This window comes from Haemorhous mexicanus, chromosome 10 (assembly GCF_027477595.1).
Source record: "Haemorhous mexicanus isolate bHaeMex1 chromosome 10, bHaeMex1.pri, whole genome shotgun sequence".
NCBI lineage: Eukaryota > Metazoa > Chordata > Aves > Passeriformes > Fringillidae > Haemorhous > Haemorhous mexicanus.
Window position 1 is genome coordinate 7,547,031 of NC_082350.1, and position 14,607 is coordinate 7,561,637.

At 38.8% G+C, this 14,607-nt stretch overlaps 1 protein-coding gene across 13 annotated transcripts in view; it reads left to right on the forward strand.

Annotated features, from left to right (window-relative positions):
* Positions 1 to 14,607, forward strand: part of GIGYF2 (GRB10 interacting GYF protein 2) — a 75,495-nt gene that overhangs the window by 18,563 nt on the left and 42,325 nt on the right. For 12 of the 13 annotated variants that reach the window (XM_059855186.1, XM_059855188.1, XM_059855187.1 and 9 more), the window contains 3 exons: positions 3,538 to 3,646; positions 10,238 to 10,349; positions 10,898 to 10,938. In XM_059855186.1, coding sequence (XP_059711169.1) covers positions 3,538 to 3,646; positions 10,238 to 10,349; positions 10,898 to 10,938 — 262 coding nt within the window. The remainder of the gene's footprint in view (positions 1 to 3,537; positions 3,647 to 10,237; positions 10,350 to 10,897; positions 10,939 to 14,607) is intronic. The other variant, XM_059855197.1, reaches the window with a different exon arrangement.

Below are 14,607 nucleotides of genomic sequence, written 5' to 3' on the forward strand. Positions count from 1 at the left end.
CTTAAGATATCAGAGCACCCTTTTTCCTTTGCCTGCGCCAGGCTGTTGTGTTCTTGAATATTTCATTCCATTTTGTGCGTGGGTATTTTGGCATATCCTCTTTATCTCTTCCAGACTTCCTTCCTCTTCAGAGTTGGTCCATATTTCTTGTGTCTCTGTAGGATGCTGTCATTTCGCACAAGATACTAATGGTTTAGGTTTTAATCAGCAGTTGGATTTGAGTTCATGTGGATACGCTGTAAGCACTTCATGTCATAGTCTTCAAGGCAACTGAGATTGAGACTGTGCTTTTGTGGGAAGTCTTAGCTTAGTTCTTGAGTAGGAAGAGAAGAAGTTCAGGAGCAAGCCCCAGAAATGGTCAGCCGGACATGCAGTAGCACATCTAAATGTTGAACCTTTGTGTAAATGTCTTAGGGTATATTCTTTTGCTGATGCATAGTGGAGTCCTTCAGGGAGGACTTACAGGCCTCTTACAGTTTAAGGGGTTGCTGACTCCTGGTGTTTGTCAGGATCCTTTCTGCAAGGAATAACACGAGTTGAAGGCTATGGTATGAAAAGTGTGCAGAGTACAGATGAGATGGTAAGTGAAGCTGCTGAGCTTCTGGGATAGATGTGATCCCCTGCTGCAGTGCCCAGTGTTTAACCAGTTTTGAAAACTCCTGAGGAGTTGGTGTATACTGTGTCACTGCTTTTCCCTTCTCCTCTTCACCTGTAATCATACAGGAGCCTTTAAGCAGTTTAACAATTCTCTAAAATATCCACAGAAAATCATAATTTGGAAGAAGAGGTCCATATTCCCTTTTTAAGAAAGCTTTTCCTTTAATGCTTTGTGGGGACCCAGAGGATGTCAACAATCTGGTTTTCCAAGCGCTTTTTTTTCTGTCTTCATGATTGATTTGACATAGCAAGGGAATGGCATTTTATAAATTAGAAATTCTGGTGTTTATTCCCCATGACATAGCATTGTTTATCATTAAGAATCATCTTCAGAAGTGATTTTGAGGTGAATATTAATGGATTTACTGCTTGCAGCAGTGCTGGAAAGATCTTACAATTAAGATTGACAAAAGAGAGTTTAAAAGACCTTTTTACTCCCTCTAGGAATGCTTAGGATAGAATTTTTGTCTCAGAACTTGAGAGGCAGGGCTTTGGGAGTCCTTAGAGGAGAGGCTGATCAAAGCACTGGTACTTTGGCATAGTTAATGTTCAGTTGCAGCTGAGCCTGTCAGGATTACTTTGGCCTTAGATTCAGAACAATTCCTGCTGTGTTGTGCATCTGATGGCACTGCAGTTGTACGTGTACTATGGGAAGAACTTGTCTCAAACTGAATTAAAGATGTATAATCTAGGAATGGATGACTGATCCTGTCAGCTATATTAATTTGAACTTAAATGTGTTTTGTTTTGTAGTATTTAATTGGATACTTAAGGCTACAGTGTTCCCTGTAACTGGACATGGACATGCTTTGGATGGAATTGCTGATTCTTTTTATGTAAAATGTTACTTTTCTGAAGATAAAGTTGTTGAGCTAATCTAGAGTTCAACTGATTCACTTAATGTAATGAAATACAATGTATTTACAATCACAGATTTGTCTAAGATGTGTTTCCAAGGTAGTGTCTGTTGAAGCAAAGAGGGTTTCTGCAGATGGCTTTAACAGAGCTTCCCACCATGGAGCACTAGGAATGTGCAGCAAATGTTCCTTTACCTTTCCCACTGCTCCTGTTTTTCCTATTTGCATTAGGGGAGAATTTGGTTGTCTTAATCTTACCTGCTTGCATAGTAAGGGAGGCTCAAACTCTTGCTGAATATAATGGAGATCCTTTTGTGTCCTCCTTGGTTGTTTTCCTGACATCTGTTTCCTGAGACATTTTCATTTGCTGTTAAAGCTCTTTTGTGGCAGCTTTGTTCTTCAGTCTGCATTGTCAGCATTGGTCCTTGAAGGAATATCCTGATCAATAGTAGGGCAATTTTTGCTTTTTTGACTTTGCTTTTTTACTTTTTACTGTGAACTTACCATGTGGGTTGTTACCACTATGCCTTCACTGCAGCAGGCTGTACAGAGGGGAGGGAGAAGTTGCTCAGAGTTCAGGAAGACAAGTCAATTTAAAAATTAATTAGAGAAGAAAATAAGGTCACTATTTTGTTCTTACAGGAAGAATAAGGCATAAAAAAAAGAGGAATCTCCTATGCAAGACAATGATTCTGATAAATAACTTAAATATGTTTTTTAGTGAAATGTTTCAGCGCTTCACAAAAAAGCAGAGTATCAACACTAGGAAAGGTGGTGGTTTGTTCAGAGGCAGATGGTGGTGGTTCCTTTTCACTTGCAGTTGAAATGGTTGCTTTAAACTTTAAGAGCTAGCTCAGAAAACAGATTTGCTGGAGGCTGACCTTGCTTTTTTGCCATGCATGACTGCATTTTTTCTTTCCCCTCAAGTCTAACTAGTTACCAATTCTCTCTTGAAGGAAGATCTACTTTTGTAGGGAGCACATATCAAGCAGTTTTTGAAATGTTTCTGTAACATATTAAATCTTTTGGCTTTGATGTTAGTGATTTAGATTTTAAATAGTATATAATCACTTGTCTCATTGTTCTCTGAAGACCTTCAGAGTCATAGTGATTCAGATGAGTTGATGTAAGCACCTTGCTGGTTCCAAGTTCCTTTCAAGAAGCCTGATATAACAGCTGTTTGGAGTCCTTTGCATTCTAATTATTCAAAACTTGCATTCAGAAAGTGTGTGTCAGTTCAGGTTTACTTGTTAATGTTTCTGTACATGCTTCTAAATTCTTTGGCCCAGTTTTCCAAGTATTTGTGCTCAGAGAATAGGGTCAGAGTTGGTTATATTTATCCATTCTTTATTGAAATAGCTTTTTCTTTTAGCAGTTGTTTCATATTAAGCTAAAGTTAAATTTTACCGGTGTTTATTTTCTTATGAAAATGAGTATCACTTAAGTTTCAGAAGCCCTAGGTACACTTAGTTTCTCCTAAAATATGTTACTCTTGGGATACTTGGAGAATTAAAAAGCTTGTTTCTGCAAAGGACATTGGTAAATATAATTTTATTCAAGTTCTCTTGGTCTTTACATGTTCCTGCTTTGCTTAAGGAAGTTTAGAATTGTTATTAATTATTGGTGTCAGGTACAGGCAGATGCCAATCTCTTTTTGTAGCAGAATGTGTGTTTAACACTGCTCATGTTCTAATGGCTTCTGTGCTGGCATCGCCTTAAAAAGGAGTAACTGTTCAAATGCTTGCTTCAGAGTATAGAAATCTCAGCTAAGTAACTTGGAAATGGTAATATTGACCAAGATCCTTTTATAGACTGCTTCAGCTTCTCACATGTGCGTGGAATCCTTTTCTTTTCTAGTATTAATTGTAGAGAATTTGTAATGAAAATAAAGCCAAATTAAAGAGAATGGTAAATGTTTGGTTTTTTCTTTTTGTTATGTTTGGTTTTTATTGTTTATTTGTTTGTGGATTCTTTGTGAAGGTTTTTCCAGTCAAATCTGACCATGATTCATTCTTCTTGGCAGAGAAATTTCTCGATGTCTGTAAACAGTGCTGCTGTCCTGCGGTTGACGGGACGTGGAGGAGGAACGGTGGTAGGGGCTCCTCGAGGTCGAAGTTCCTCTAGAGGTCGAGGTGAGCTGCCTGTGGGATGTGCTGCAATGGATCCAGGTGATCCAGGTCAAAACTGCTCAGAGATATGAAGTGGAGCTTGGCTAGAGCCATGTGTTCTCATGCCCAGTTTCTTTTTGCTTAAAGCTTTGAAACCTTTCCAACAAGGTGGTGCTGGGGAATGAATTTTGTGTTTAGTGATGATTCTGCACATCTTAGCACACAACTGGTATCTCTATTATATGCCTTTGCCAGGTTGATGAGTGGGAAACCAAAAGGGAAAGGTAGTTTTGGGGTGGAATATGAAATTCTTTGGTTCACAATTGTCAGAAATAACTTTATTAAAAGCGTAAAACCAATTTATAGCAGAGGGTAGGAAAAATATATGAACGTACATAAAACATGCTTGTAGTAGGTTGGGTTCAGTATTCTGAAAAGCCATCTTCATTTGTTAACATCCTGAGTGTAAACAGTTAATGGAAAGCTGTAATTGAATTTGGGAGACATTTGAGTCTTTCCAGTTCGGGTGCATCACTATAGTTGTCTCATCCAGGATCACCTGAAACATTTGCAAATGAATGGAAAAAGTGTCCTGAAGCCATATTGCTAAAGTCAAACCAAATTGTTAAACCCAGAGTTAACCTTAGCAATTCCTTTTCAATGTGTGCACTTCTGTGAGCTCTTTTTGGGGTACATATATAAATAGGATGGGTTGCATTTAGAATACTAGGAAGCTAGTAACTTGGAAATACTGAGTAAATAATCTTGTAACCTCTATCTTTGCAGATGCTTAGGTGAGATTTCTCTTAGAGCCCTTTTTAATTTAATTTTACATGCCCTTAACGGGGTGGTATTTTCAATAAGATCTTCAGAAAGTACTTCATATATAATTGGATGCTTGACCAGAATTTTGCTTTGACTTAGCGTGTTCTCTCATTTCTGTTCTCATTCCTTAATCCTGCTTTCTTTTAAGTTTACATCTCTCAGATATTTGTAGATTGTTTTCTGTCTTCTTGTGGTTGGTTCCAGCTAAGACATGAATTTAAAGCTTTATGAGACTATCACTAGATTTTCCTGTTGCTTCTCCTTCATTTGCCATTGTAGTTGCACAAATGCTCAGGGTTTCATTAAAAAAAAGTGTGCCTATAAATATATAGATGTGTCTACTAATTTGGGAGTTGTTGCTTTCCTGTTTTATTTTAATGTGTGTGCTTCACTATGTTTCACTTTTGCTAGGAATACATATTGGCTGGTTTTTTTAGATGCATCAAGACATAATTCTGCAAATTAAATTATTGCTGCTTAAAATGTGATGATTTGAGATCATACACCCACTAGTGTGCTCTTTAGTTTCAATATTGAGATACTTTGACCATTTGTAATTTGGCAAACCCTTTATTTTGCTTTCTTTTGTCAAATTTCTGTTTTCTTGCTGCACTATTAACAATGTCATCCTTATGCAGTGAGCAGTGAGTTGTTTTTTAATTGGCCCCACTAGTTTCAATGAGGTTGTAAGGTTAAATGTAGCAGAATATGGCTTCTAATCCAGTAATTCTATTACTGAATCTACTCATATGCATGACTGTTTTGTTTGGCAGTAAAGTTTGATTCCTTACATAAATGTATGTAGTATTAAGAGTGTTTGAAAGCTGCTGTGTGTATTCCTGGTTTCCCATAATTATTTTTAAGATTTGTTAAGAAATACTAGCAAGAACTTTGTTGCAAAATTAGTTGTTTTCACTTTCTTTTTTGTTTATCCTAGTTTGATCTTTTAAGGTGTTGCAATTGTTATATGGTGTGCTTGTTAGGCTGCTCTGACTAGGCTGTAAAGGACATACTTCTGCAGTAAATTTTTTCAGCTTTCTGAGGTTTCCTTCTTTCATTGATCCTGGTTGCTGCTTGTTTCTTCCACTCTTCCCTTCTTCTTCCCATGAGCAATTATTGTTGTGTTCTAGACATGATGAGTTTTCCCAAAGTTTTTATATCGCAGCAAAGAAATTAAGGCTTCTGCCAGGACAAAATGGTGCCATTTTCATAATTATACAGATGATGCTGTTGTAGCCAAGGACTTTTTTCCCATAGTTATTTACGAAAATTCAATATAGGACTATTGACACTTACAAAAGCATTGTTTGCAGGTAGCAGGGTTTAAATGCAATTTTGTTTTTTCAGGTTACTGTGAAAAGGACTTGCAATTTCTTGGGAGTTTGTTCACTAAATGAGCTGCCTCACTTAACAGTTGGAAAACATTCTTATTGCACTGCAAAATTGCCTGGGTTCAAAAGGTTTTCTGGTGTTTTCCATAAACTTTACACAGTTGTATGTAGCAAAGCTGCTGCCGAGTCAGTGTGGGCTTCAGCTTTACCAAAATGAGATTTCTGTCTTGAAGGGACTTGCACCACAGCAGCTTTATAGAGGAATTTGCATGCGTGATTGGATTTGTTAATGAAGTTCCCTGACTGAGGCACAAATCACAGAATTGTGAGAACATTGGAGAGCACGAGAAGCAATCTGTGCTGGATTGGCAAGGAAAAGAAATGCTGGTAAAGGAGTGCTATGGGTAGAACTCTAAATGGGATTCACTTACCAGTATTTAAAACTGCAAGGTAACACTCAGTAAATATTCTCTGGGTGGTCACCCCACCTTTTACTGAAAATGCTTATGTTGTGATGATGAGAATGTGGTTGCTATGTGGATGTTGCTTTGATTTTTGGTTTGTTGGTTTATTTTTTTTTTAAGCGAAGTTGTCATCTCTGAAGAAACCAAGTACTTGCACGTGACTCTTTTCTAATTGACTTGTTTTCCTGGTAGCTCCCTGTGGTGTGCAGTTAAGCCCTGTGCTTTGTGCTGGCAGGACTGGAATGTCAACATTCATGAATAAGAGCCTTGGATGAGGAGAGATTTAAATAGTCCCTGGAATGGGCTGTAAGCTTACAGACACTTTGTTTTGTAGCTGTTCTCCCTTTTGGTTAAGGCTGTTATGAAGGGTCCTTTGCTTCCTATTAGAGCTCTTTCCCCACCCACCCTCTGTGCCCTTTGCAATCTGTTTTTGCTGCTGTTGGAAAGTGTGTCAATGGTGTGAAAGTGTAATGTTTGCATATCTAAACAGCAGTAGTTGAACTACAGTTATTCTGTTTTTCCCAAACAGTATTATGACTGTGATTGTAGATCCTAAACTCCAGTTATGCTGTAATTTCAAGAATTTGCTTCTTGTATTCTGTAAGGCTTTAGGGTTTTTTGTAATGATAATTATGATGGCAGTTGGTGCTGCTTATTACGCTCCTGCTTGTGTCTTATATTTTTACTTAAATTCAAACTTGTCTATTTTTCAGGTTAGAGACTTAGCTGTTATGATTGCAATGTCCAGTGGATTGATGTCCTCATCCTGAGGTTTTTGGGAAATTACTGAAATGCAAATGATACATTTGCTCCACTCTGTTATTAAATGGAAGGGTTTATTGACATTTATTGACTTTGCATTCAGTACTTTGTGCAACATATGCACTTAATCTGCTGCTTGTGTGCCAGGCAGAAGTGGCATTCTTTTTAAAATAAGCCAAGGAGTGCAGAAGCAGAAGGTCAGGTGGTGTGCTTACATGTGCAGTTTTATCCTCTCTGCAGGCATTTCTCGTGCATTCTGTAACCAGCATTAACTGTGCCCTAGTGTGCACTTTCAGGTCCAACTCACCCACATGGTACTGGCTGAATGACTGACTTTGCTCACCACAGTTTCCCTTGACTGGCTGCTTCTCTTCTGTAGCTTGGTAGGATCTGTTTGATGCTTCCCACACTGGTCTGCTTGGTGTCTGCTAGGGCTGCACCTGTGCTTCTGCTTGCCACTATTGGATGGGCCCATGTTGTTTCCACACATGGCAGCACAGCCAGGGCCAATGTGCTTCAGTAGCCCTGTCCAGTATTGTGGTATCACTGCAGCTGGCAGCTGAGTACTGTGACCCCACAGGCAGCCTTAACCTTAGTGTCTAAGATAATAGTTTGGACATTTTGCAAGGCTATCTTTTAATTCAGACCATTTTGGTGGCTGAGGGGGTGGTGAGTGGGGCGAGGTTTCTCAGGCTGTGATTTCCCATACTTTTAAATGGCCATCGGCCATGCTGCTGGGAAAACAACTGATTCTTGCTCTTTGTACAGGACACTTGCTTTACTTGCTGGTGAAATGTCCTGTATCATCCAGGCTCTGGCTCTGGTGGTGTGTGGCAGCTCCCAGTATGCAGCATGCACTCACCCTTGCAAGAGGAGCACTGCAGTGCTGCTGCTCACTGTACAAGCCTGCTTTGTTTTTGTTGGGAAAGTGTATGTAATGTCCCACCTCTGCTACCTTAAGAGACAGGAGATGAGTCAGTGCCTTTGTTCTGTTTTGACTCTATGAACTGCTTTTGCTTTATTATCTCTTGTGAGAGGAAGGAAGACAGCTTTCCTGTAGTGAAGAAATTAGGCATAGATTGCTATTGGGTGAGCTGCTGAAACTTTCCTGGGTTTTATTTATGAAGAATAAAAACTTAGAATAAAAACTTAGAGTCCTTTTCTGGGATTTTAGGGGACCCATAATGCTTTAACTGAATAAACATCATGCTGCTTTTGATATTGTATCACCTCTTCCTGTTTCTTGCCTTGGCAACTTGTTTTACCTGTGTGACTATAGTCAACCTTGTTGTATCAGACTTGCCCTAGTGAAGGTGTTTCTAATAACTCTCCTAGGTCTGATGCTAATTTCTCCTCTCTTGCCTTGAGTGCTCAGTCAGCTCCTCTGTCTGTCCCTGAGTTTGGGTAAAAACAGCTATGCTGAATATGGCATGGGCTTGCCCAACTCCAAGGTGACCATAGTCTAGCAGCAGCTAAAAGAAGGCACCTTGGCTAGAGAATAAGGACTGAGAAAAACACAAAGGTGAAGAGGCTCAACTGCCAGATGTTTGCAGCTCAGCATAATTCCTGAACTTGAAGATGTGGCCTCCATTAATGAATTTTGTTTATCTTTTTTGAGTTTATCCAGTCTTCATCTGAACTTAGGCATCCTCGAAACTCTGTGGTAAGGAAGGTTGCATCTCTGATTCTGGGAGATCTGTCACTGATAAACTTTGCTGGTGATAGAACAGGATAGTTTGTCTAAAGGGAATGTTCAAATTGTTCCTATGCACCCTGCAACCTGTTCTGCCTGATACAAAAGCAGTTGTGTGTCCAACTAGATTATCCATTGATCACTTTTGTTTCTCTCTGCCTCAAAAGCAACTTTCTGCCCTTTTCACCTACCACCCCTTCTAAGAGATTTGGTATAGAATAGTAGAGAAACTGTTGCAACTGTCCTGATTATTTAAAATTTCTCTGGTCATAAGATACTGAAACATGGTATGATTGCTTGATATATCCAGGTGTCTTTAGATTTTAAATGTAGAGGCTTTTTATTACTACTTTCTTCAGAAGACTGCAAGAGCTGCAGTCTATTCTGAAGGTGTTTGTTTCCTGTTTCATTTGGGCATTCTGTCTTACTTCTGCAGATCCCTGTCCAGGTTTGCACCTTGTACTTTGAGATGTTTTTTTCCTTGAAGCCAGGAAGAGAGAAATATGAAAAGATAGATCTTTGAGGTACTTACCCAGACAAGAATTCCTGTTACCAGGTGCTTTTTAGTTTTTAAACTTGACTGTAGAGTTTACATGTGTATGTAGGCAAGGCATTATCCTGACAATGAGCTGATAGATGTTCCACTTGTTCATCATCTTTCCATGAGCTCTTGAAATGGTAAATTAGTTGGTTAGAAACCTGCCATTTCTTCTGCTGGAGCACTGTGTGAAGCTGTGTTTGTCTTTTGTAGATCTGGAAACTTCACCCCATCCGTTAATCTAACCAGTGCTGGAAGTTGTTTTGACGGGCTGGGGAAGTGTGTGGGTGTTGTTTTCCTGTTGTGTAGGACTTGTTTTCTTTTACCCAAACACCCCATGCCTTTTCAAGCCCTGAAGATGTGCTTTGAGATGCTTTGCTTGAGGATATATCTGTAACTTTTTGGCTTGAGGCTCGGTACTTAGTAGCTGCCTATAGAGAACCAAAAGGTCAATAGGATAATTTTAAAGCTATAGCTAATGGGCTTCTTCATTCTGACCTGCCTGTGATCCTTCTTTTCTTCCCACTGATCCTGGGGGAGATTTTTGCTGGCAGTCATTAGAACTTAATAGAATCCTTCTCCTTATGATCCTTGACAGCAATAATTAGGGAGTACATCCACAGTGCAGTGCCATTATAATGGAGTTTGCTGTTAAAAGTAATCTGATTTTTGTGTGTGAAGCACACATGTGCAATGTGGATGTTGTGTGAATAATGCATATTTACTTGGTAATTTCTCTTGGGTAAGTATTTGTGTTTTTCTGCATCGTACTTATTTCAGAATTGTTTGCCTGTTCTGTCTGGTCTTGCACTTCTTGATAAGAATTTTTGGAAAAGACTCTTTCTTCAGTGATTGTTCCTTTTTCCTTTTGTCCCAGATAATTTCACTGGGGCTTAAGACTGCCAGATTAGTTCTCAGAGACACCAGGAAAGGGAACCCTACCTGATTCTTTCAACTTCTATTATTATTTATTACAAACACTTGTGTTTTTTGTCTTTTCAGGCAGAGGCCGAGGAGAAAGCGGTTTCTACCAAAGAAGTTTTGATGAAGTGGAGGGTGGATTTGGGCGAGGAGGGGGCAGGGAAATGCACAGATCACAGAGTTGGGAGGAAAGGTAACAGAACTCTAGCCCTTTAAGTTTTTTACACACATCTGTTCAGCTTCCATTTGTGCCTTTTGACTTCATAAAAACACTTTAGAAAAGGTAATTAGTTGTATCTGTGAGTGAAGTGTCTGAATTTCGAAGATGGAGTCAAACACAGTAATGTTTCTTGAGGCTCTGGAGAAAGTAAAAGAGCATTTCTTGCAAAGATTTTTTTCTGCTGAGTTCCTGGGAAGAAGGAGCTAACTACTTTAAGAGAACATAAATTATGGCAGTTGCAATTGAAGTGCTGGTGCTAAGGATTTGCTTCACTTTTAGTCTGGACATTTTTCACAGTACTTAGGGGCACATTTGATAGCATACCCTGTTCCCAAGGGCCGTGTGTGTATTGGTGTTCCTGAAAATTTCAGTTGTCACTTGGACCTCTAAAGGTAATGTCCATCAAGCTCCGATTTTAAAAAGTTCCCACCATGTAAAGAAAACCAGCAAAACCTATACCTAAAATGAGTTTTTGGAGTAGTTCCAAAACCTTATTTGAAACTTCTATTCTGCCTTTCTAGGGGAGACAGACGCTTTGAAAAACCAGGGCGAAAAGATCCAGGTATGGTTTTGTTACTGTGTGGGCAGAAAATGGGAGGGAGGAGCAGGGTGTGTTTGGGGGAAGGGATTTGTACATGTATCAGCCTTTCTTACTGCTCCAAGTATATTGATGCAAGAGTCATGATACTGTGCCAGGTTGCTAAGTATGTTCTCAAAGTATTGTTTTTCTTACTTTGTTTTGTTCTCACTATTGGACATTTAAGTGTGGTAGATAAGAAGCATGTGGAGTAAGTAGGTTCTGTTTATTTAATTAAGTTGTGATGTTTACAACAGGAACTAAGTTCCTTACCTCTATGAAAGAAGCCTTTGCTGATGAACAGGCGTGCTGTGGTAATACGCCTTTTTTCAGAGCAGCTTTAAACATTGCTGGTGTGGGCTGTTTTGGTACCCAGGACTTCTTGACCATTTGACCTTTAATTTTTTTGAATGCTTGCTAGTGTGAGAGAGATCTGAGCAGTGTCCTGAGGTTCCCATGCTGATGGATTTACTGTTGATCACATTAGTAAAGTCATCATCTGAACCTCCTGTTCAGTCTGGTTATCTGCTCTTCTGTCTCTTGTTCCTCCCCTGGTCTGTTTCTGAAAGGCTTCACACTGGCTATGTTCTGGCAGAATGCTGGGTCCTTAATTGTGGCCCAGTACATCTGAACATCCAGCTGAGCTTGAGCTGGAATGGGTTTGTCACCTTGGAGATGAAACATAGACATTCCAAGGGTGGTGGGAATATCAGGGCAGCTCTGGCTATCTGGTAACTGCAGTGACTTTTGCTGTATGAGCTCATGTGTTGCTTGTTCTCTGGTATGCCTGTTCTTTCTCCATGGCATCTTTCCATGTGCATGGAGCACAGCTGTGCCTACTGAGAGGTTTTGTACTAGCAAGAGCTCACTGACAATGTGTCTTCTCTATTTAGGACCCAAGGAATCTTTGACTTTGCTAAATGAGTCTTGGGTACATACCCTCCTTGGTAATATGCTGAGAAAGCATAGATTAGAAGAGATAATTGCAGGTTGAATTTAAAGACAAACCCAAAGAGGTCCAATTGTAATTAGAAGTTGACAGGAATGTATTTTAATCCCTGCATAGCTGTTGGTATTTTTGTAGTGAGAGTAGCATAAATTGCCATAGTTATAATTTTCTGGATTACCATGGTGACACATGCCATAGGAGTTTGCTTTCAAAGCCCTTCCAGTCCTCCCTCCATATAGGAATTGTTCACAGCTTCTAAAGAGTGCTTTTATTTTTCTGCTTATTAAGTTGAATGTCAACACAAAATTAAGATGTGTGTGTTTTCCTCATTGTCTCCTTTAAAAAGAGAAACTAATTTGATATTGGCCAGAGATTGACCAGTTTTAAATGTCAGTAGTGAGACTCTGGACTTTCCATGTATCTATAGATTCAGAAAATTTTTAGGAAAAAATGAAAATGGGGGAAAGTAAGTACTACTGAGATTTCAGGACTGCATTTTTTACAAAAGAAAAATGGATGTCAAAGTAGTGTCTACCGCAGTTGATTTAGTTTTATTTATTTAGCTGCTTCTTGTTGTGATTAGAAATATAACAATTCCAGTTCCAGGATATGGAGTGTACCATGTTTCTGATAAAGAAGGATAAAAATATTGCATATTGCTATAGGATCAGATGTATTTCTCAGTTGAAATTGATGAGAATTGACAAAATGTGCAAAATGTCCTTACAGAAGTTGATGTCTGCCAGAGGTTAATCTGCAGGCAGTGTAGAGCATTTTGTGTTTGTAGCAACCGCTAGTGATGAGGGCTCTGTTGAATGTGTCTTCCAATAGCTTCCCCAGGGAAAATTGTGTCCCTGGTGCAATTTGTTAGAAGCTTATTGTGAGATATGATGTGCTTATTCTCAAATTATGAAACTTTTTGAGTACCTAATTGCTTTTCTTTAGTCTCTGCTAGTCAGTATGAGACACAAAAGACCTTCAATCTTTCTGAAGTTTTATTATAAAAATATTGTTTTAACAACAGTTTTGCTATGTTAGAGGTTAATATTGCAGTAAGTGTGAAAACCATTTCTCTCCCCTTTACTTCCAAAGAGAGATAAGGTGGAGAGAACAGAAATATGGACAGAAAGCATTGGTCTGTTCTGACTCAAGCCTTGGTTAATTATAAGTAGTTATTGTTATGTAATGGCTTTCCAATGACAAAATATTTTGAGTTAGAGAGAGGGTACAGATGTGCCAAAAGAAGTCCCAGGTTAATAGCAAGCACTAGTATCCACACAAAGCTGTGGAAGCAGAAAGAAAAGGAATTGATATACAGGTTATAATTCAGGCTCCCATGCTTTAGCAGATGCCTGTACTGGGTTCTGTTACCTTGGTTAAACTCCTTAGTTGAGATTTTATTCTGTAATTTTACGTGTTTCAGTTTTTCCTTGCTGTTTCATGGAGCCTTGGATTCAGATTACATAATTTACTGAGTTGCCAACTTTTTCGTGTTCTTTGTTCTGGAAGATCCCATTAGAGAATTATTAAGAAATCAAATATTTAATCACTTCTGGGTATTTGTAATGGAGGACAATTCTAGATCCCTCAATTAAAAATCAAGAGATTAAAAAAGTAATAGAAATTTAACAAATACTTATTTCTCAAATATGATCAGTATGCTGTTCTTAAAAATTAATGATTGCTTTTTCAGTGCTCTCAGCAGTTTGTGAGGTCACGTTTGACTGATTCTCAGCATAAACAGTATCTGTTCCTGGTTTCAGTGGCAGATTGAAGATGCACAAAGTATTTGCAAGTTTGTTGCAGACTGTCACAGTTCTGTCAGACCTCACTTAGAACCCAGATTGTATTTGGAAGGCTGAGGCCATTAGCAAAGAAAATGAGCAAGTTGCTTTCTTATGTGTGTCTGTCTCTTCACAAAAGCTGCTTAATTTTCTGTGCAGCCTCCTGACTAATACCAGCTTAGTAGCTGAAGGGATTTGATTAGTTACCAGCAGTTACAAACTGGTAGTGAATAATTGTTACGTAGTTTAAACAAATCTGTTAGTAAGTCATTTGTGGAACCTGGTTGAGTTCTGTTTTATGTGTGGGTTTTGGTTAAGTTCAGAAGACTTGAATATAAAAGGTATGTTCAAGTAGCTATAAAAAGGATGTTGAATTTCTTTCAATCATGCTTTCCCTCACTCTGCCTGGCTTGTTCTCCTGCCATGTCTTGCTGGCAGGAGTGGCATTCACAGAAGGTTCATCACTGGTTTGCTCTTGCTGTATTAAAGCATGGAGTCCTGTGTTGGTGCATCAGAGCCCATCAGCAATTTTCCTAGGTTTCTGTTCCAATTTGGGCCATGGCATGTTTCCAGTACTTTCAGACATCCATGATTCACCAGTTCTCTGGAACTGTAAAAGCAATATTAATGTATTTTCTGCCCTTGTTCTGAAGTAACTACACAGTTCTTTGTCTAATTTGCTTCTGCAGTATCATTCAGTTTTGCATTCCAAAATGTAGTATTTGAAGATTGCATTTAACATATACTAACAACTTGTATTTTCTTTATACTTGCTGTTGTACTCCCTTTTAAACCAAATCTGTAAAAAGAAAATTGCTCAGTACTTTGAAGGCGTCTTGGTTTTAAAATAATGTAGAAATGAAAAAACCAGCCCACTTTTGATTAGATGTGAATTGAAATTAGCAATAGCTTTGTATACCT